At 43.7% G+C, this 22,356-nt stretch overlaps 2 protein-coding genes across 2 annotated transcripts in view; one reads left to right on the top strand and one right to left on the bottom strand.

The window, feature by feature from the left end:
* Positions 1-1,749: 1,749 nt before the first annotated feature.
* TRAPPC3L (trafficking protein particle complex subunit 3L) overlaps positions 1,750-22,356 on the bottom strand; it is a gene marked incomplete at its 5' end in the record, with an annotated part of 31,666 nt that continues 11,059 nt past the window's right edge. The window contains 2 exons of the mRNA XM_084890174.1: positions 1,750-2,047; positions 6,674-6,859. Coding sequence (XP_084746300.1) covers positions 1,928-2,047; positions 6,674-6,859 — 306 coding nt within the window. The 3' untranslated portion in view covers positions 1,750-1,927. The remainder of the gene's footprint in view (positions 2,048-6,673; positions 6,860-22,356) is intronic.
* CALHM5 (calcium homeostasis modulator family member 5) lies at positions 9,844-13,821 on the top strand. The gene is made up of 2 exons (XM_084890156.1): positions 9,844-10,574; positions 12,679-13,821. Exons 1-2 carry the CDS (start codon positions 9,879-9,881, stop codon positions 13,066-13,068), a joined length of 1,086 nt encoding a protein of 361 aa, XP_084746282.1. The 5' UTR covers positions 9,844-9,878; the 3' UTR covers positions 13,069-13,821.

Raw genomic sequence — 22,356 nt, 5'->3', positions numbered from 1 at the left:
GTGGAATTTAAGTGGTTATTGATGTCATTTATTCATGAATATATTTTAGATATTCATCATATCCTAGCCTCTCATTTCATAGAGAGAGAAGCGGGGAGAGAGAGGGAGAGAGCAAGAGAGGGAGAGAGCAAGAGAGGGAGAGAGCAAGAGAGAGCGAGAGCATGAGAGAATGAGCATGAGAGAGAGGAAGAGATTATACACCTTACCAAAGATCAACCACTAGTCAGCATCAGCTGAAGCCACTAGATAGAGAACTAGCCCTTCTCCAGCCCCGAATCCTAGGTGAGGTCTCTCAGTACTATATCACTTACAACAGTTTTAAGTGATGGTACCACACTACTTGTAGCTTTTACTTTTAATTTGACTTCTCTGCAGAATCCAGTAGATTCCAGACTGCAATATAGGTCGCCCTTCTAGGCTGAGGTCTGGTGAAGATGATTGTTTATTTAATCCAGTACATTTTGAATTTTAAATATGTTCTGGTCACAGATAAAATATACTTCGTAAAGTTTTTAGAGGATAAAAATGACAGTAAACATCCTAACTGAATGAGCTTTGAAAGTATTCTCAAAGAACATTATTTACGGCTCATTTTAGTGATTTCCTGCCCTCACCATCAGTAATATTTCACAAGAAAAGGGAAGAATTTGGTTAATGCCAGCTATCTAAAAATTAAGTATATTAAGTGAATTATAATTAAATTAGAGACCCAGTGCATGAAATTTGTGCACGGGGTGGGAGAGGGAGCTCCTCAGCCCAGCCTGCACCCTCTCAAATTTGGGACCTCTCGGAGGATGTCGACTGCTGGTTTAGGCCCAATCCCAGGGATGGGGCCTAAACTGGCAGTCGGACATCCGTCTCACAATCTGGGACTGCTGGCTTTTAACTGCTCACTTGCCTGACTGCCTCATCGCCCCTAATTGCCCCTCTGCCAGCTTGATCACCTCTAACTGCCCCCCATGCTGGCCTGGTTGCCCCTTACTGCCCCCCCCCTGCTGGCCTGGTCACCCCCAATTGCCCCCCCATCACCAGCCTGGTCTCCCCTCATGGCCCCACCCTTCTACCACCTGGTCACCCCCAACTTCCCTCCAAGAGCCTGGTTGCCCCCAACTACCCCCTACCAGCATGGTCACTCCCAACTGCCCCCCCCTGCTGGTCTAGTCACCTCCAACTCCCCCCCCCCCTGCTGGCCTGGTCATTCCTCACTGTGTGTGTCGTCCCCCCCACCTCACCCCCCGCTGGCCTGGTCGCCCCATGCAGCCTGCTGTCCGGTCACTACTGTGAGGGCATCCTGACCAATTTGCATATTACCCTTTTATTAGTATAGAGGCTATTTTTAAGTATTTCAGAATTAGCATCCAAATAAATAGGTTTGCTTTGTTGATTACAAATTAAGAGTAGTTTTAGGAGGCTTAAGCTAAAAACCAAGCCAATATATGAGAAAATTCACATCCATTGTTTTTCAAAAATATGAAAGATTGCTACAAATAGAACTGTTTCTATAGAGAATACAATGTACAATATCTAGAAACTATTGTATATATAGTGGACTCTAGTTTTATCATTTCATTCATTTTTTTCCAATGAGAAGAGATAAATATACCAGTTATGTAGATGTGTGTTTTTTCTTCTGTTACCATAAATAATGAAATGAATAGACTATGTAATATGTGCAATTCAGGCTTTCTGTCTTATAAGGAGCTATTTGTATATGAAACTTTGACATGAGATTGAAAATGTGTGGTTTAAAAGAAAAAGTAAAAAACAACAACTCTATATCCTAATGTACTACATTTCAAATTTCGGGCTAATTTATAATTCTCGTAAAGCCCATGTTATTAAGCGATTCAAAATCTCAATGGCTGTCTGTGCTTAGCTAATATTAGCTCCTCCACTAATCAGCCTGGGAGATTTTGCATGCTATTCTTCATTTTTTCCGTCTGTATTTTTTCTCATCTAGCTTTTTCAGGAATGTAATTCCTATTTCTGTCACACTGTCGCCTTTGAGTCTGTCTTGCAAGAATGTGACATCAGCAGCCAAATGAACCTAGGAAAGAAAAGAAAAAAGGCTTTTGTCATTAACATTTTATAAAAGCAAACAGACTCATTTTTCTGTCTCCCTTCTTCAGCTTTATTTACCCCTTAGGAGCTGCCTTTCCTTATGAAAAGGTAAAAAAAGAGCTAGCTCTGTGGATGAAGGGCCCTTGACTGCGTGTCCTTCAGAGATGGTCTGGCTGTGTGTGAGCTCTGCGTTATGCACCTGCAGAGAGATAGGCATTCCAGGCCAGGCCAGACCTGGGTGCCTCCGGGGCAAGCCCAGAGGAGTGGACCTTTGCCAAGTTTTGTTCACAGGGCTGAATGGTGAATCCATCTCAGAAAGAACACAGATTCTCAGCTTAAGGATAGCCTTGACCCAGTGTGCCTTGCAAGCAGAACTTCCAAGGATAAAGGAATTCATAAACCATTCCTCTCCAACTGACTTGCCATGTATCATTCTGTCCTAGCTAAATAGCATAATCATAGCAGAATAAGTATTGTCTTAATAATACTTGGGACTCACTTATGGCTCTGAGAGGTTTAAAAAATATATAGACTAAATAAATCATGAATGTAAAATTAAAGATTGAAATTGCAGACATGAATATTTGATACCAAGGCCTTCTTTTCCTCTGGAAGGCATAGCTCATTTCCCAGGCATTGAAGTGAGCCCCAAGGGCTGACTTCTCTATTCATTAAAATATATGCACATAAGAGCGGCATGGTATCGCTGACCTACCCTCAATAGAATACCATTCAGCTATTTTAAGTCATTGGGGTAAAGAAAATAAATAACTGAAAGTACTAATAAAAGCAAATAAGTGGGAAAGCCTGAGCCTAGTAATGAATTAATGAATATTAATTAATTATAATCTTACCAGACTCATTCCCCTCTCTCACTAAGAATTCCTTGGCCAACCAGCCTGGTTTTTTTTTGTTTTTTGTTTTTTTTTGTTGTTGTTGTTTTAAATATATTTTATTGATTTTTTTACAGAGAGGAAGGGAGAGAGATAGAGAGCCAGAAACATCAATGAGAGAGAAACATTGACCAGCCGCCTCCTGCACACCCCCCACCGGGGATGTGCCTGCAACCAATGTACATGCCCCTTGACCGGAATCGAACCCGGGACCTTTCAGTCCACAGACCGACGCTCTACCACTGAGCCAAACCGGCTTCGGCCAGCCTGGGTTTGTTAAACCATAAACCTTGGTTGGCCCAGTTCTTTTGGCCCATACAGTGATCAAAAACCCTGCCTCTGTGATGCCCACCATCCAATAGAAGGATATAGACTGCACTTTGAAATAGAGAAGATAAATTCACCCACATTTTTCCCAGATAAGATCTTTTTCTGTCTTTGTAAAAATTAGACAGGAAATTAAATAAAACAACATGGAGACTATACTGATACTATTTGGATATTTGGGGCCACATGTTGTCTGATGCCTATGTGTCTATCATTCTGCATGTATAGTCAACCATTACCCATGAAGGATGGAGACTTCTCTATCTTGCTTTTGACTTGGTTTCATGGTTCAACCCACTAACTCCCAGAATTCTTCCTTTGTCCTTTCTTGATTTCATGGTCATTGATGGTAGGGCAAGCTTTAAAAAATGGTAGGTAGACCTGTGGAAGATCTGTGTGAATGATAATTATATTTATTGTTTTACTTTTTTGGACTACCTGTTATTATGTCCTTCCCCTAATTATCATATATAATTAAGAGGTAATATGCTAATTGACCATCACTCCAACACACAAGATAGCCATCACAAGATAGCCACCACAAGATGGCCAGCAGGGGAAGGCAATTGTGGGCAATCAGGCCAGCAGGGGAAGACAGCTGGGAGGGACCAGGCCTGCAAGGGAGGGCAGTTGGGGGCAATCAGGTCTGCAGCAGAGGGCAGTAAGGGATGACCAGGTCAACAGAAGAGCACAGTTGGGGGTACCAGGCCTGCAGGGGAGGGCAGTTATGGGTGACCAGGCCAGCAGAAGAGGCAGTTAGGGACAAGCAGGCCTGAATGGGAGAGTAGTTGTGGGGGTGGGACAGGCCTGCAGAGGAGCAGTTAGGTGTCAAACAGGCTGGCAGGGGAATGGTTAGGGGGTGATCAGGCAGGCAGGCAGGCAGGCGGGCAGGTGAGTGGTTGGAAGCCAAAATCCTGGATTGTGAGAGAGATATCCCAGATTGGAGAGGGTGAAGGCTGGGCTGAGGGACAACACGCCCCTCCCTCCCTGCACAAATTTCATGCACTGGGCCTTTAGTCATAAATAATTGAAAATTATATTTATACTTCATTATTGAGTATATAACACATGTCTAGACTTGGGCTCCTATCTAGTCTCACTATTCTAAATAGCTAAGCTTCTGTGAAAAGAGACTGTTACTACCTCTGCCTAAGCTGCCATTGGCTCATCAGTCTTGGACAGATTGTCTTCTTCTCTCTTCACTTTCCCAAAACAGCTTTTTTGGTCCCAAAACGTTGTGAATATTTTTCAGGTCTTGTTTCAGATATTTCCTTTTCTTAAAATACTCTCCTCTCTTGTTTCTTTGACTCCATTATTTCCTGGTATTTTTCTAAGCCCTGGTTGCTCCTTCTAGGTATCCTTTGCAGACTTTGTATTCTCTGTCTAGCTTACTCACTATGTTTTGTCGCCTCCTAGAGTTCCAACTGTAGTGCGCTCCCTCTCTCTCTCTCTCTCTCTCTCTCTCTCTCTCTCTCTCTCTCTCTCTCTTTCTCTCTCTCTCTCTCTCTCTCTCTGAGTTCCAGTGCTTCTTCAGTCCACATCTCTGTGACTTGCAGACATGTGAAACAACTGCTGAACGATATCATCACTGGTGTGTATAGATAACCTCAATTCCAGCAGCTGCCCAATTAAACTCAAAAATGAGGAGTTTTGTCTCTCCTGGTTTTGCTCTCTTGATTAATAGTACAACCATCGCCATAGGATGCTCAGAAATCTGAAAATAGCCCTAGCTGGTTTGGCTCAGTGGATAGAGCCTCAGCCTACAGATTGAAGGGTCCCAGGTTTGATTCCAGTCAAGGGCACATGCCTGGATGTGCCTGGGTTGCAGACTCCATCCCCAGTGGGGGATGTGCAGGAGGCAGCCAATCAATGATTCTCTCTCACCATTGATATTTTTATCTCTCTCTCCCTCTCCCTTCCTTTCTGAAATCAATAAAAAATATATTATAAATTAAAAAAAAAACCACTAAAAATAATTCCTCTTTTCTCAACCTTGTTCCTTTAGCCAACTGATTATCTAATCTTAAATCTGTTCTACCTTCTTAGTGTTGTTGGCATCACCCTTCTCTCCACTCGTCCTGTCAGGGCTTTCTCTGGTTTTTCTCGAGTTTCCCACAGTCAACTTCCTAACTGCCCTCCTCCTCCCTCTAGCATTGTCCCCTCCTGTACACGTTCACTTTGTGGACAAAGGAATGAAATCCCTAAAATACAAATTTGAAAATATCATCCCCCTGTTTATAAACCTACAACGGGTCTCTGCTCTTTTCAATATAAAAATCAAACTCCCAGCTTGTCATATACATGCCTTTTTTTTTTTTTTTTTTTTTTTTTTTTTTAAATCAGGCCTCAGTAAAGAATTTAAATCTCCTTCTTCATGACAATTCCTCTCCCAACCTACATGTCATTCATGGTAAACTAATCCAAGATCCTTGTTCCTTGATGGGAACATTCTTTTTGTGCCTTTGGACAAGCTGCTCCTTTCCCCTGCTCCTCAAGGCTTTCACCTCCCCAAATTCCCATTTATCCTTCAAATGCCAGGTCACAGTTTTCCTAGGAAGTCGTCCCTGACATTCCATTTACCCCCACCAGGGTCCTCCCATAGCCCTTAGTCACACGTAACATATCTGATTTCTCTACAGGACAGACCATTCTTTTTTTTTTTTTTTTTTTTTAATATATTTTTGTTAATTTTTTACAGAGAGGAAGAGAGAGGGATAGAGAGTTAGAAACATCGATGAGAAAGACACATCGATCAGCTGCCTCTTGCACACTCCCTACTGGGGATGTGCCCGCAACCAAGGTACATGCCCTTGACCCCTTGACCGGAATCAAACCTGGGACCTTTCGGTACGCAGGCTGACACTCTATCCACTGAGCCAAACCGGTTTGGCCAGGACAGACAATTCTTGAAGGGCAGCAACTGTGTCTTGTTCATCTTTCTGAGTGCAGTGCCTGACGCTTAGCAGGTGCTAATTGTTGTCTTCCTTAAATAGATGAACAATTCCGGTGGCCTGCAGTGATCTCTGGCCTCCTGCTATTCACGCCCCCGGGTAGTCCCCTCTCACTTTGTGCCAGGGCTGGCAGCACCTGTTGTGATTAGCTCTGTAGAGAGGCCTATTTGGCAAGGAACTTCATGAAGCCTCTAGCCAACTGTCAGCAAGGCCATGCGAGTGGGCTTGAAGGTAGATTCTCTAGCTGAGACTGCAGCCCAATCAACAGCTTGGCTGAGAAAAGCTCTGAGCCACAACCGCCCTGCTAAACTGGTCCCAGATTTCTGATCCTTAGAAACCGTGTAAGATAATAAACATCTGTTTGAAGCTGCTCTGTTCCGGGGCCGTTTGTTACCCAGCACTCGATAACAGATGCACCCGCACCAGGAAGCAGGGGCTTACCATTTCCAGGGCCCCTCTGATAATCCCACAGAGTAAGTTGCAGTAGCACAGAGACGACCGCCCGGCAGGGAGCTCTTCCACGAACTCCACCAGAGGGTTCTTGTCCAGAATCAGGGAAAATTCATTTCTGCTGGAATTGTTACAGGTCACACTTGGTGTAATCCCCAAGTACATCTTGAAAGCCACCTAACAAAGAGGGGGGCAAATGACGAAAACTTGGTCTAGAACAAATGTCTATAAATGGGGCACCCAAATAAATACCCTGTTCTGGGCAGTGCTACGTAACGGGGAAGCGCGTGGAGTTTGCAGTCAGAAGTCTGGGCTCACACTTATTTTTGAAATGTACTTTTATTTTTATGAAACCTCTTAAGGGACTAGGTCTTAGAACAAAAAATTTTTAAAGTAAATGTCCTTTAGGAAGGAGGGAAATTAAAATACGACTATTCATCAACATATGAGTATGGTATTTGTCACACTGAGGCTAGTGAAAGACAACACATCTGCCCTAACAGAAATGTGACAGAGCGAAGGATGCTACAGGAAGGTTAGACCGGTGGTCGGCAAACTCATCAGTCAACAGAGCCAAATATCAACGGTACAACGATTGAAATTTCTTTGGAGAGCCACATTTTTTAAACTTAGACTTTTTCTAACGCCACTTCTTCAAAATAGACTTGCCCAGGCTGTGGTATTTTGTGGAAGAGCCACACTCAAGGAGCCAAAGAGCTGCATGTGGCTCAAGAGCCGTGTTAGGTCGAGGCAGGGGGGAAGCCCAGAGCCGATGCAAGCATCTGCAAGGTGGATGGTGACAAAGATAGTGGGCTAGCTGGTGCCTTCCTAGGGCCTTCCTAGACCCCTGGCCCGAGGCCGGAATTCCACACCTCTCATGCCTTCCCCCCCCACCCCCTCCCCAAACAGCTGTATAAAAGAAGTACCTATGCCACTTTTTGGAGTGAACTTCCCTGGCCCACCCTCAGACCAGTGAGCTTCGCCAGAGCACAGATTAATCACACGCCCCCCCCCCCCCTTTTTTTTAATCGCCTGGACTCTGTGTCTTGCTTCTGCTTCGCAAACCTCTCAGTTGGAACCTTACAAGCTGCAGTTTGCCGACCAAGGGGGTTAGACTCAGAGTGTGTTTGGGGAAGTGGAGAGAGTGCAATTACTAAGGATGGCGAGTCTCTGACAGGATTAAAGAGTAGTGATGAGAGGTACATCCTAAAGCAACTTCTCAAAAAAGTCTCCTGTTTTCAGGACTTAACTTTTTTTATAATATGGAAATGGATGAAAACGTGACAGTTATTTCTGTTTCATTCCCCTTTTCACAAATGAATAAACCGGAATTCAGAGAGGTAAAATGACATGGCCCAGGCTACACTATATCTCGGCTCCGAGTCCACGGCACTTTCTTTTCACAAAGCACACAGACCTGGAATTTGAAGCTCATTCATAGGAATGTGTTAGCTTGAAAGGTCTTTCAACTGGCTTCATTAATTTAATTTTAAAATTAACACCAATGTAGGAAATTGAAATAATTTCCTTTAATTATTTCTAATTAGAAGTACTTCTAATTAAAGGGTTTTTTTCATTCATTCATTCATTCATTCATTCATTTATTCATTTATGAGTACTGCCTGTCTAGTACAGTGCCTGGCACACAGTGGGAGTTGAATAAGTATTTGGAAAAGGAATTGTTGAATGAGTGTCTAATCTGTTTGACCCCATGTTTAGATCCAGAATACCAAGTTAATAAAAGGGCTACAGATATTAAACAAATAACTGCAAGAGTATGATAAGTCCTGCAAGTACAATGTTATACAATATATAGGGTAGGGCAAAAGTAGGCTTATAGTTGTGAGTATGTGAAACACAGACTTTATTCTTGTATTGTTATTTATTAATTGTGCCACGCCAGCACGGCCAAAGGTGAACGACCCTGAGTGGGGGAGGTGAAGGATTGAGAAAAGACGGACAAAAGAATGGAAGCTGGGTCTCGGTGGGACACCGCTCCTCTGATGGAGAGACAGCACCACGGACTACAAGCCGTGTCTTTATTTTATAGCCAGATGCCACGAGGCAAAGTAAGGGCGTGGTCAAGATGTTTACAATATTCGTGTGGGTTTCAATCCTACTCAACTACATGCACCTGAACTCTATCTAGCCCACATCACTCAAGCACGTGGGGCCACGTGTTGAGACCATAGGTTCACGCTTACAGCTACAGCTGCTGGCTATCATTGAGCTGGGAGGGCTCTGCCCTCCAAGCTGGGACTTGCACGTGGCCACGAGAGGACTGTGCCCTCTCATCAGTCTGAGGCTTGAACCTGTCCAAACTCTGTAGCTGCTCTCCACAATTAATTATTTTTTACAGGAAGAACTGTAAACCTACTTTGGCCCCACCCTATATTAAGAAGCAATCCTGGAAATAATCACAGAGAAAGGAACATCTACCCATGTTCATGGATCCTGAGTGAGAGGTGGTCAGGTGAACAAGGTGGTGGTGGTGGTATTCCAGGTGGAGGGAACCTATCGTGGGCATGAAACGCCAAGATTAGACTCACGGAGGCTGACATTGACCAGCTTGCAGGCAGCGGGGAGGCTCAAAGCCATGCATAAGCTACGGCGGAATTCAGGTTCTGTTTCAAAGGGATCTCCTTCGTGTCAGCGTGGAGGGTGGATGTAGGACTGAGGGGATGCTGGGCATGAGGGCAAAGGCAGAGGTGCCCATCGGGAGACGATATGACAGCACAGGAAAGAAAACTTCCCATGTTGTCTTTCATTCAAAATGCAAAGGCTCACTAATGTTTTCCTATCAATCCCAAGGAGTCAAATCCTGAAAATTGCTGCACGTCTCTGCCGCTAGCCAGGTTTAAAGGATATAAAGTGAATTTCCTGCTCTTAAGCAGCAAGAGAGAAAAAAAACAAAAACAGTACAAATGTCCAGACTTGGACGTTGCCTTGGCTTCCGACCAAACTGGCTGAAACCCATTTCTGGGAATGCTTTGATTTCTCCGGCTGGAAAATTCCTGGACTATTATTGACACGAGTGAGCATTTCTTTCAGATTCTCAATGCATGGAAACAACATAAAAACGGAGGCTTTGCACTTTGAATTCAATCACCAGTGGTTTGGCTCTCGTTTCATGGCCCGATCCCCGCCAGTAGGAGGCATTGTCTAAACACAGTTGGGAAATCCTCATTCTTGGGGAATGACATTGTTTCCTTATCTGGCCGAATTCGGTCTGAGAAGGAGGCCGGTTTTGCTTCCAATGAAGGCAGAGCTCCACCCTCAGCCACGACGGCCGGCCGCAGCTGCTCTGCCAATAAATAAGGCGAAGCCTTTCCCTGCTTTGTTTACCTCCAACATGGATGCTTTCAACGGGATTTTAAAGTTCCTCCTGCACCAGAAAACGGTGATCGGCTACAGCTTCATGGCCCTGCTGACCCTGGGGAGCGAGCGTCTCTTCTCCCTCGTGGCCTTCAGGTGCCCCTGCAGCAGCCAGAACACGGCCTACGGGCTGGTCTTCCTCTTCGCTCCCGCCTGGGTCCTCCTCATCCTGGGCTTCTTCCTGAACAGCAGGTCCTGGCGGCTCTTCACCGGCTGCTGCGTGAACCCCAGGAAAATCTTCCCCCGCCACCACGGCCGCCGCTTCTTCCACGTCCTGGGCCAGATCACGCTGAGCGCCCTGGTGGCTCCCACGATGTGGCTGTCTGTGGCTCTGCTCAACGGCACCTTCTATGAATGTGCTATGAGCGGGACCAAACGCGCAGGTTTCCTGGGGCTGATCTGCAAGGACAAGCCCAAGGAGTGCTGGGCAGAGCTTCACAAAGTGTCCTGTGGCAAGACCAGCATGCCAGCCACGGACAGCGAAGAGCTGAAGCTGTCCCTGCAGGCCCAGTCTCAGGTAAAAAAGAAAGAAAAAAAAAAAAAAGAAAAAAAAAAAAGGACAAACTTGGCTTTCCCTCCCAGCTTGAGCTATTCTCTCCGTTCCCCTGCTAGCCAGGGCTGAGTCTGAATCCTGCCAGAACAGTCTGAGACACAATGGAAATTGGAACAGGATGCAGCGCAGAGACCATGGGGAAAAGCTTTTTAGAAGGCGGAGGGGCTCAGTGTAAAACTGCTGATTGAATTGTCTTTTCCATTTCCGAACAGAAAACGCCCTCTGGGTTCTGTTTACGTAAATACTTAAGTACTTTAAAAACACTCTCTCTCTCTCTCTCTCTCTCTCTCTCTCTCTCTCTCTCTCTCCCCCCCCCCCCCCCCCCCGTTGACTTCATAAATAATGCATGATAGAACTCATGATTGAGCCTTAAGGCCAGAGCTGTAATTAGAAATTACTGCCTTCTATCCATTATTTATTTTCAAGTTGGTTTCTCGGGCGGGGGAAGACAACAAAACCCACACACACAGCATTCATCTATTAAAATAGAGCTGCACCAAATGAGTTAACGCTTTGCAGTGTTGCATGCAATATAGTGAAAATCAAGATCCCCTTGAATGATTTCTGGCAGCTTCTATCTCCGTGTGTTAAGTGTCAGGATTGGGAAGAGGTTCCCAGATAATGTAGGAATGGGCTGTCTTTAGCCTCTGGTGAAAAGCGCTCATATTCTCCAGGGAGGTGTGTCCTCCGCTCTCTGCTGTTCAGCGCAACAGGTCTTACAGGACGTTAGAAGCTCGCGGTTTGGGGCTTTGTTTTATGGAACAGAAGGAAACCATAGCTTTCCCTAACTGATGTGGGGAAGTAGCTTGTCATCCTCCCAGGCTCCTGAGCACAAATCCAGATGTGACGCCTTGCCCTGGCCTCGGGGGAGACTGCATTCCTACTTGTGAGTTCAAGGAACTGCATTCCCCAAACCAAAACAAGCCGTGAGAGTGGATAAACAGATCCACACTGGTCCCAGTGCCACTTGTTTTGGAATGAACGCACTTAAAATGGTATAATTTTACTTTTCAACGAGGATCTGCACATCAAGGCCAAGTGCGTTTTTTTAAACCCTGCATTCCAAAGCTGGCTGGCAGTATAGTCATCTACTTTCCATAAACCGATAAGCCTAAAGTCTTTTGTGTGATGCATAAAGTACATCTTAGATAAAAACATGCCAGGCTCCCAGATGTCTTTCTTCTTTTGTTGAAGGGAGGCATTAATCACGAAGGTTGTGACACACTGAGTGATTTATGATTTATGTCCCCAGGCCCCGGGCTCCATTCAGTTAGTGCCAGATCCAAACACTCATCACCGTGTGAGCTTTTCTTCTCTAAACACAAGCACAAGGAGATCATGCACATGCTGTCCTGGCTGAACCCGGGCACACCGACCTGTTTTACTTCGCAGCAGGATGAAAAGGGCCTGGGGCTGATTCCTGGGGGCGGATGCCTGGGGGATGTGGACCAGGCAAGCTGTGTCAATAGCAGGTGCTCAGAGTAGCTCAGGTAATCAGGAGAAACAAACAGTCCAGACCAATAGTTGGGCATGTGGGTGGGGGTGAAAAAAAGTGTCTCCATCCACAGGTGAGGCAGAGAAACAAGGAACCCAGCTGGGCGATGCTCTTTTCTTAAGGGAGGTAAAGTGTAGGACCGAAAAGAACTTGGCCTTGGAGTTGGCTAGCTGTGGGTTTGAATCCTGACTCCACCAGTCACCAGCTATGTGATCTAGAGCTAGGGATTTGACTTCTCTGAACCTCAGAGTCCTCTAGTTGAAGGAATAGCACTTGCCCTGCTAGAGGGGATATTGCCTGCCTTCTAGTTATTTATTTGCTTATCAGCAATGATGTGGAGGATGAAGAATAATTAAGTAAAGTTGAAATTTTTTTGACCGTTAGAAAAGTGTTGTTAAAAAAAAAAAAATAAGATGAAGGATTTCAGCTGAGATGTGGTTTTAATTTAGCCATTTAGCCATTCACTTCCCAATACTATTCCCCCCCCCCCGCTCCCCCCCCCCCCCCCCCCCCGCCCGCTCCCTGAGAAGTGGCTTTGCTTTTACACGCCCTCACTATCTCTCTCTTTCTAAGATTCTAGGGTGGTGCCTGATTTGTTCAGCATCTTTGTTCTCTCTGCTCACCACTTGTTGTGCTCGCTGCCGATCTAAAGTTAGCTACCTTCAGCTGAATTTTTGGAAGACATATGCACAAAAGGAGAAGGAGCAGCTGGAAAATGCGTTCGTGGACTACGCCAGCAAGCTGAGTGAGAGGAATCTGAAAAGCTTCTTTGAAAACAAGAGGCCAGAGGCCTTCCCCATGCCTACTTTTGCTGCCTGGGAGGCTGCTTCAGAGCTGCATTGTTTCCACCAGAGCCAGCAACACTACAGCACCCTGCACAGGGTGGTGGAGGAGCGTCCGGAACTGAACCCCGAGGAAGATGAGACCACAATAGTCCTTGTGGGTAGCGCCCACGATGCGTAGTTCGCCCACCATCGCCGACATGTGGTGTCCGTTCACTCCTTATAACGTCTTGTTACTGCATCAGCCACAACCTGTGAATATCTGTGTTTTCTCACATCCCGTGTTTCTTTATAAGACAACAAGGCCGAGGGAAGCAGCTTTGCAGCTCCCAAGTGCAGACAGTGTTAGGATGTGCTCAAACTGATGCTGAGTGACTGGTCAAGGGTGGCGAGTAAGATGGTTTTGCTTTGCGTGGGGATTGGGTTCAGAACCTTCAAGTTTAAGATTTTATGGATTCAACAGCAAGATGCATGCAAGAAGCTCATGGTATCTGGGGAAGAAGTGGTGAGTTATGAGTGAGACGGGTACTCTTAATGGACTACTGTACACAATGGGATCTGCAGTGTAGTCAGCAAAATCCTCGCCCTATAAATCTATCCTGCTGCCCTTTCAGGATGTATAAAATTCTACCATCTGAAATTCATTTCCTCAGAATCTGAAGACATCAGTTCTCAAAAATAATATATTGAATGGATAGAATGCCTAAAATTCTGACCTCACATGTTTCCAGCATACAATGAAAATATGTCCAGCAAGCAGGGCTGTGTTAGGGCTGTTGTGGGCTCTAAGTACTTTTGCCTTCATGGACTCCTTTCTACATTAAAAATACACAGTCACACACACATATTCATGACTGTATTGATATAAGAGAAAATATATAAATGTTACGTATTAAAATGTTTTTCAATCCAAAAGTTTATTTTCTTCAGATTTTTTTAAAATATATTTTATTGATTTTACACAGAGAGGAATTGAGAGGGACAGAGAGTTAGAAACATCGATGAGAGAGAAACATCGACCAGCTGCCTCTTGCACATCCCCCACTGGGGATGTGCCCGCAACCAAGGTACATGCCCTTGACCGGAATCAAACCGGGGACCTTTCAGTCCGGAGGCCGACACTCTATCCACTGAGCCAAACCGGTCCCGGCTATTTTCTTCAGATTTTAAAAGAAATTCAAAACACTGGTGGGCCCCTAACCCATACAATTATTACTAATTGCATTGACAACATTTTATTTCTGGATTTAGCATAAAGGAATGTACTTCTGCAATAATAATGGTTGCTGATGGAATCAGCACAAGATTATTGCTCCTGGGGGTTTTGTTCATATCTGTGTCATGGGAGGAAACGTGAGGGATAATAATCAGTGTATTTAAAAAACTTGCTTCCTTAGACAAGTGGTTAATGATTAATTGGATCTCAATGGTCCTATATAGGAAGTCAAGCAGTTAAAGAAATATGCAGCTACAAATTCGTGTTTAATCAATATCCATCTTCTTTGGCGTGAAGACAGAGCTTCTCTCCCTACCTCCTACCCCAGAGATAAGCTAATCATCGTTGGGCTTTGCTTCAATCAAGACTATGCTTTATATCTCTCTAGTTCCCCCACTTTTAAAAATGACATTTTATCTTATTTGAAATACTTGAAAGAGATAAAATGAAAGGCAACTCCAGAAGAATCAGGACAGAGGGTCTGGGGGAATGACAGCCTTCACATGCCACCTCACTTCTACCGAAGTCACTGAACAGTGCCAGGGAACACAGTTTGAAAACCCTTGCTCTAAAACAGTGGATGTCCATTAAAATCGCGTGGGGAACATTTAAAAAGTTCTTATGGCCCAACCAGTATGGCCCAGTGGTTGAGCATCAACCTATGAACCAGGAGGTCATGGTTCAATTCCCAGTAAGGGCACCTGTCCAGGTTGCAGGCTTGATTCCTAGTGTAGCATGTGTAGTAGGCAGCTGGTCAATGATTCTCTCATCATTGACATTTCTAACTCTCTCTCCCTCTACCTTCCTCTTTAAAAATAATTTTTTAAATATTAAAAAATAAAAATTTCTTATGCTGGGCTTTATTCCCAGAGACCATGATTTAATTGGTTAAAAGTGAGATCTGGGCATCAGGATTTGCTCAGGAAACCTCCAAGTTATTGTATGGAGCAGAAAGACTGATAACCATTACCTTGGACAATAACTAAGAGGTTAGGCCAAGCCTGGACAAAAGCTTACATCTGACACAAACAAAGAATGACATCATGCAGGGCTGGCCCAGAGTTCAGCTGGCCTTTCCAAGGTGTCTCTAAACTCTTAGGCACAGATTGATCTTGATTTTTTTCTTTGGGATTTTGTTTTCCAGGCTATTTCCTAAATAGTTTTCATCTCCTTATAAGGAATTTTGTTAAAAGGTTACATTAATAAAATGCTCCCAAAGCTACTGCTATTTTAAAGTTGTGAATGAAAAAGGAGCTATGTAATAAAACTGACAAGCTGGGGGTTGGGGGTAGGGGCAAATAGAACTGACAAGTTGGAGGTGGGGACAGGCCTGACAAGCTCAGTGACCAAAAGTAACTACACAGGATGGTCTGATTACAAATTCCCTGGGCAGGTCATAACAGGTAGTCACATCCCAGGCCTACAGCTTCCTTAGCAAAGGTCAATCTTGACTTTAAGTGAGTTCTGTCTATTGTTCTTATGCATTCAAAATATACTTTTGAAATTTCAGAGTAATTTTTTCTTCTTTTTTCTTTTTGTGAATCTTCACCTGAGGATGTTTTCCCATTAATTTTAGATAGAGGGGAGGGAGGGAGGGAAGGAAGGGTGTGTGGGGGAGAGAGGGGGGGAGAGAAAGAGAGATGAGAGAAGCACATGGATTGTATGTGCCCTTGACCAGGAATAGAACCTCCAACACTCCAATGCGCAGGCTGATACTCTAACCACTAGCACACCGGCCAGGGCCAGAGTAATTTTCTTTTCCTGCCCCTCGAAGGTACAACTACAGGCACCAGAGCACCAGACCACAGAACTTCTCATTATTATCTTGTTCCCTGAATACCATCTGTATGTGCTGTAAATGTTAATTATTAACTATTGCGTACCCATCAATGTAAAAGAAGTATGTTTCTTCATTTCGCTTTTTATCCAGTCTCAGAGATTTCCCTGCTTGCTTTCCTCCTGCCCCCTTAATCTACCACCGATTAATTTCATGTAACCATCCTATGTCTCCTTTGATTCTAATGTATAAAAGAAGCTGCAAAACTGCCATTCTCCAGAGCATTTTCTCAATCCATTGAGATTTTGCTTCCAGGCCTATCCTCAAAATGTGGCTCAACTAAACTCTTAAAAGACTTTGCTATAGGATGGACATTCTTTTGTCAACAAATCCACACACTTAGATTTGTTTTGTAAGTCGGTCTCTCATGAGTTTCATCCAGATAAGCAATAAAAACAGAACCTAGAATCTGCAATGGGAAGTTGGGATTGACTGTATTTTTTAAACTTCTGTAGTTCACTTTTTTAAAAAGTTAAATTTATTTGGATAACATTGGTTAATAAATTATATAAATTTTAGACTAGGTTTTCATGTGCTAAGATCTCTGGGAGATTGAAAACGTTTTCCTGGAATGGCATAGTGCCAGGAAACAGGAAGCCCTGTTAAAGTCAGATTTTCTTTACATCCCGGTCACAAGCAGAATTGGAAGACAGACATTCCTAATGAGGGAAGAAGACTGGTAGAAAGTGCTGAGACTTGGACTTTCAGAGATACTTCTCTGTGACGCGAGGGAAAAATAATGTCACCTAACTGTAATCATCAAAACAGTTTCAGGGCGATTCTCCTGCAGGTGCCTTGCCTTCATAGTGGAAGTCCGCCATCCGTAACGGATGTGATCTGCTGCTTAGACCCAATCAGTCTGCAAGATCCACAGACCCTGCGGCTATGCGTACATGCTTTTCCACAAAAGCAAACTTCTGCGTTTCCCTCCTTTCACCCCTCCCAGAGGTCCGAGCAGGAATAGTTCAAGTACGTGGGTGTTTGTATAAGGCAGTTCTTGCCTACTCAGAGGGGAGAATTAAGTCTAAATGATTATGTCTGTTTAAACAAGTTTCTTAGTTTTAATCGTGTACCTGGCATATTTTTGGCCCAAGCGGTAATAACTTTCTAAACACGTTATAAGTTGCTTTTGCTGTTAATACTCATTATTTTTTCGATATTGAGAATTGTATAACTATAAAGGATTTTTCTTTCCTTTTAATTGTTCCACTCTCTGATTCCCAGCTGAAAGAAATGCCACTCGGTAGGAAACTGGCCTGACATTCAGCCGGCTGCGATGCCAGCTGCTCTGGAATGCTGTGTGGTTTTGTGCTGTGACTTCCATGGAATTCAATCCCTGCTTATCAAGGGCCCCCACTTACTTTAATATCATGTGTTGGAAAATGCGAGAGAAAAAAAAATAAGTTCAATAGGCTCTTCCCACTAAATTGTGAGTTAGCCTTTGAAATTAGTAACTAAAAGCAAAGAGAAATGCTCTACTTCAGGCTCAGTCTGACTAGCTTCCACTGTCCAGTTGAGGGATGAAAGGAAGCAGTCGTGTTAGGAAGGTGGTGAGAGTGAGGCACGGAGGGCACTTGAACCCTGGCACCCACCCCTGCCTCCTCTGTGTAGAGAACTGCTCTTTTGTGACTCGGTCACCAGCAGCTGCTCTGTTGGTTGTGAACCTGCGTTTCCGAGCGAGACACTTCAGATTCATGGCTGAGCCATTTGTGTGGCTTCTTCCCAGCCCTTCAGCTCCCTGCAGAAGCCACATGGTTGGACATGCCTGACTCCCAAAGCCAGCCTGGACGCTGAGGACTTGACTATTGTGGTGCCTCAGTTTCCCACTTCCATCTTTTGGTTGGGGGTGGGAGGGACATACAGTGATTCTCAAACATCTATTTAAAAATGATTCTCCTACAAAACAGTGGCAGGATACTACCTATGTTAGGATTGGGGGATCTTTGTAAGTAACTGAGTCACAGCTGCTGGCTGTCTGATGGAGGCGACTCAGTGGGTGTGACCCTGAACCCTCTCCCCACTCCGCCCTGCACTGTAGGGGTTTCCTGGCAGGAATCTTGGAACAGCATTGAGCTGGCTGGCGGAGTAGATGTGAGCCTTGGCAGCTGAAGACAAGGTCGGACTTGCCCCTTGGTGAGATGGGAGGAAGTGGGTCCGTGGAAGGAAACCCCTCAATCTTACATCATCAATAAGGCTTTCCAAGATACCTCATCCTCCCATGGGGCCTCAGGAAATTCTTTTCTCCATGGTACCCCAAGAACTCCACTTCTACCGGTAAGAGGGGGGGGACACAGAGAGCGCCCCACCAGTAACAAAGGACAGGAAAGGAAAAGCCTCCGGCTCTGTGCATAGAATTACGCTGTCAACAGAATTCAAGTGTTGCGCATTGTATCGGGCGCATTGCATTTGGGTTTTTACTTAGAGTTGTGAAATACAGAGATTTTGAGGGAAAGTATTTCTTTTTAAAATGTACGTTGTTTGGAAAATGGAAAAAGCCAAATGTAGCCAGAAGAAAAGGAGGGAAAATAAACTACAGAATCATAAGGAACAAATCTGTTTTATTTTTTAAGAGAAAGGACAAGACCTAAGATATGCTGGTGTCTCTGGCTTGAATGGCCTTTTTCACGTTCCTTTCATCTGGGCAGCCCTCCTAGCAGGTCATCTCTGGTAACGTTCTTAGAAAAAAACACAACGCCAAGAGAATGGCCTGGAAAAGGTTTAGAAAAAGAGAAACAAAAGCAAAAGCTCCATAGGCTCAGAGGAACAGAGCACATTTTTCTGGTTGGTTCCTTTATAAGAAATTCAAAGGAAAACCTAATACAATCTATTGTAGTGCAACTACATGTGGCTTCATTTTTCCTAGAATTTGCTTGCTTCCCCTCTACTAAAGCATCTCTCTGTGAGGTTACTGTTCTGAGAAATGACTGTCCCACTCTTGCTAATATTTTAAAACATTTACTTTTGCCCTAGCCAGTTTGGCTCAATAGATAGAGTGTCAGCTTTAAGACTGAAGGGTCCCAGGTTCGATTCCGGTCAAGGACGTGTACCTCAGTTGCAGGCTCCTCCCTGGCCCAGGCCCTGCTCAGGGCTCATGCAGGAGGCAACCAATTGATGTGTTTCTCTCACATTGATATTTCTCTCTTCCACTCTCTCTAAAAATCAATGGGAAAATATCCCCAGGTGAGGATTTTAAAAAATAAAATAAAATATATACTTTCTACTAACATAGTGGTTTCCCCTGCAATGCTTCCTAGGGAAGACATAGTTTTGAAAGATTCCCTTACTTGATTATTATCTGCAAAATACATAGCAAAGACAATTATTTTTATTTCAACACCTTGTACCATGTGCAATGGAGCCTGCTACGCTAGTCTATGCAGGAATTCTAGCCTCTGGGGCAAAGGGAAACAAGCGCAAGCATCAGGAAGATGAATAGTGTGAGCAGAGGACTCGTAAGACTCATACGTTGCTGTTACTGATTTTTCACACAGAAAGAGCAGAGTTTGTAACAGTTCCTTTGGCCTGTTTTAGAAAATCTCGGGATGTTTGTCGTACCCAAACCTTCCTGCGGGGTTTCCTGTGATGGTCGTGTCCCATGTCTCGTTCTAATAGACCAAAGTGGGCATTGGAGAGCGCGGACAATCAGCCCCGTCGTTCAGTTACAGGCCTGGCAGTGGCCTAGCATGAAACTGTGTGACAGAGGGCTACTGATGGACTGGACAGGTCGGGACTTTGAATATGAGACAGAGAGACTCACAGTTTGGGTGACGGGACAGAAGACACAAGATACGTGGAGAAAGAAAGCCAAGTGGACACCGTGAGGCGGCGGCCAAGGGACTGAGTGGGGAGAAGAAAAAGAGGAAGTGTGGTGAACGGGGAGGGAAGGGCGGTAGAGGGCGTCAATGGGGAAAAAGGGGACATCTGTGATACTTTCAAAAATAAAGATACAGCCAAAACTGTTTGGTTCAGTGGATAGAGCGTCGCCCTGCGAACTGAAGGGTCCCAGGTTTGATTTCGGTCAAGGGCATGTGCCTTGGTTGTGGGCACATCCATGTTTCTAACTCTCTATCCCTCTCCCTTCCTCTTTTTGTAAAAAAAAAAAAAAAAAAAAAAAAAAATCAATAAAATACATTTTTTAAAAATGAAGATACATTTTTAAAAAGAAAAAGAATAGAAAGGGGAAGGGATCAAATTGCCAGTCATAAATAGTCACAGGGATGTGAAGTACAACATAAAGAATATGGTCAAGCTGAAACCGGTTTGGTTCAGTGGATAGAGCGTCGGTCTGCGGACTGAAAGGTCCCAGGTTCGATTCCGGTCAAGGGCATGTGCATTGGTTGCGGGCACATCCCCAGTAGGGGGTGTGCAAGAGGCAGCTGGTAAATGTTTCTCTCATTGAAGTTTCTACCTCTCTATCCCTCTCCCTTCCTCTCTGTCAAAAATCAATAAAATATATTTTTTAAAAAATAAAAAATAAAGAATATGGTCAATAATATTGTAATAACTATGTGTGATGTTATGGTGTCAGATGGTACTGGACTTATTGAGGTGATCACTTTGTAAGGCATATAAATGTCTAATCATTATGTTCTACATTGAAACTAATAGCATATTATATGTCAACTATAATTTAAAAATATTTTAAGAAGATATTAGTAATTAGTTGCCAGAGCAAAGTAAGCAAAGTAAGCAGAGAATTACTAATAGCTTAGTCACCACAACTGCAGAGGAGGGAAGTAGGAAGGAAAGTGCAAATGCCTGTTCCTGAGATGACAAGGGAGACCTCAGTTGCAGTCTCCTCCCTGGCCCAGACCCTGCTCAGGCATCAGGCAGGAGGCAGCCAATTGATGTGTTTCTCTCACATTGATATTTCTCTCTGTCTTCCCTCTCCCTTCCACTCTCCCTAAAAATCAATGGAAAAAATATCCCCAGGTGAGGATTTTGAAAAATAAAATAAAATATATACTTTCTACTAACATTGTGGTTTCTAATTTCTAACATTGAAGGATTTTCTAATTTCTGTTCTCCCATGAAGCCTAGCTGTTGTGCCCCAGGATATCCTTACAATAAACCCTTGTGACCTGACACAACTCCAGCCTAACAGAGTCCAGCTAACTCAATTCGGCTCCATGGTGAATTTTAGGCTTCATTTCAAATATTTTCCATAATAAATGGAAATGATTACTTTGATGTCTAATTAGCTTTTCTTAATAAAACTGTTACTATACATGTGTTTGAAAACCATCGAATATATTTTTGTGTAACTGAGAAGATTTTTTTTTTAGATTTTAGATCAGAGAGAGGTATAATTGCATTTTCTATTTAGCCTTATAATCAACTAGCTATATGTATGCCTATTGGGTTAAGGGAAATGCAGTATCTAATAACTTGATTACCTATTTAATGCTTGTATTTTATAATCACAGTTGACTTCAGTGTAACAAGAATGACTCTCCCATCTCTCCTGCAATTTTCTACAATCATATAAATAGTGTGCGTGTGTGTGTGTGTGTGTGTGGGGGGGGGGGGGGGTTTCAATAAAATTGCCAAGATGAATTCACTCTCTATTGTTTAATAAGAATTGGATATTTCCTGTCCAGAATTCCTTTGCAGTTCACATCTTGTTATTGTGGATTTGTTATTGTGAGCAACCAGACAAGTTTGGATTTTCAATGTAGTAGTAAATACTGTTGAAATAAGGGCACTGACAGTGATGGGCCCTAAAGTGGAAGGGGAAAGAGTAGACTTTAATTTGGAGATGAATGTGGACTACTGCCCTCTTCTGGAAAGAGTAGGAAGAGCAACAGTGGACAGATGTGTGGTAAGATCTTCAAACATTTTCTAAATTCACTTCAGTAATATGTAACATATGTCTATAATATTCTAGTGGGCCAAACCCTAAGAATACCTGGAATCATTCTTCCCTTTGAAAAACTTACAGATGTGATGGGGAAATGAAATTTCACAGAAACGAAAGATAACTTTAATGGATAATACCATGAAGTATCAAATCAAAGTTTATATATATTACCATGACTCAATAAAACTCTGTATATTTCTATTATTGTAAAATACTTTTGCTTTCATTAGATGAGGAATAGAAATATATACAAAAGAAACTGCCCAACCAGCATGGCTCAATGGTTGAGCGTCGACCTATGAACCAGGAGGTTTTGGTTCAATTTTCAATAAGGACACATGTCCAGGTTGCAGGCTCAATTCCTGAGGAGGGGAGGGGGGGTAGACCGGGCATACAGGAGGCAGCCCATCAATGATTCTCTCTCATCATTAATGTTTTCTATCTCTCCCTTTCCCTTCCTCTCTGAGATCAATAAAAATATCTATTTTTTTAAAAAAATTTTCTTTCTTTGGGTATTCTCTCTCAGCACTAGGAAATTCTTTGGCATATTTTTTCT

Source organism: Pipistrellus hanaki (assembly GCF_964339955.1).
Source record: "Pipistrellus hanaki genome assembly, chromosome: 7".
NCBI lineage: Eukaryota > Metazoa > Chordata > Mammalia > Chiroptera > Vespertilionidae > Pipistrellus > Pipistrellus hanaki.
The sequence above is the reverse complement of the archived record's forward strand: the minus strand, read 5'-3'. Positions and strand labels throughout refer to the sequence as shown.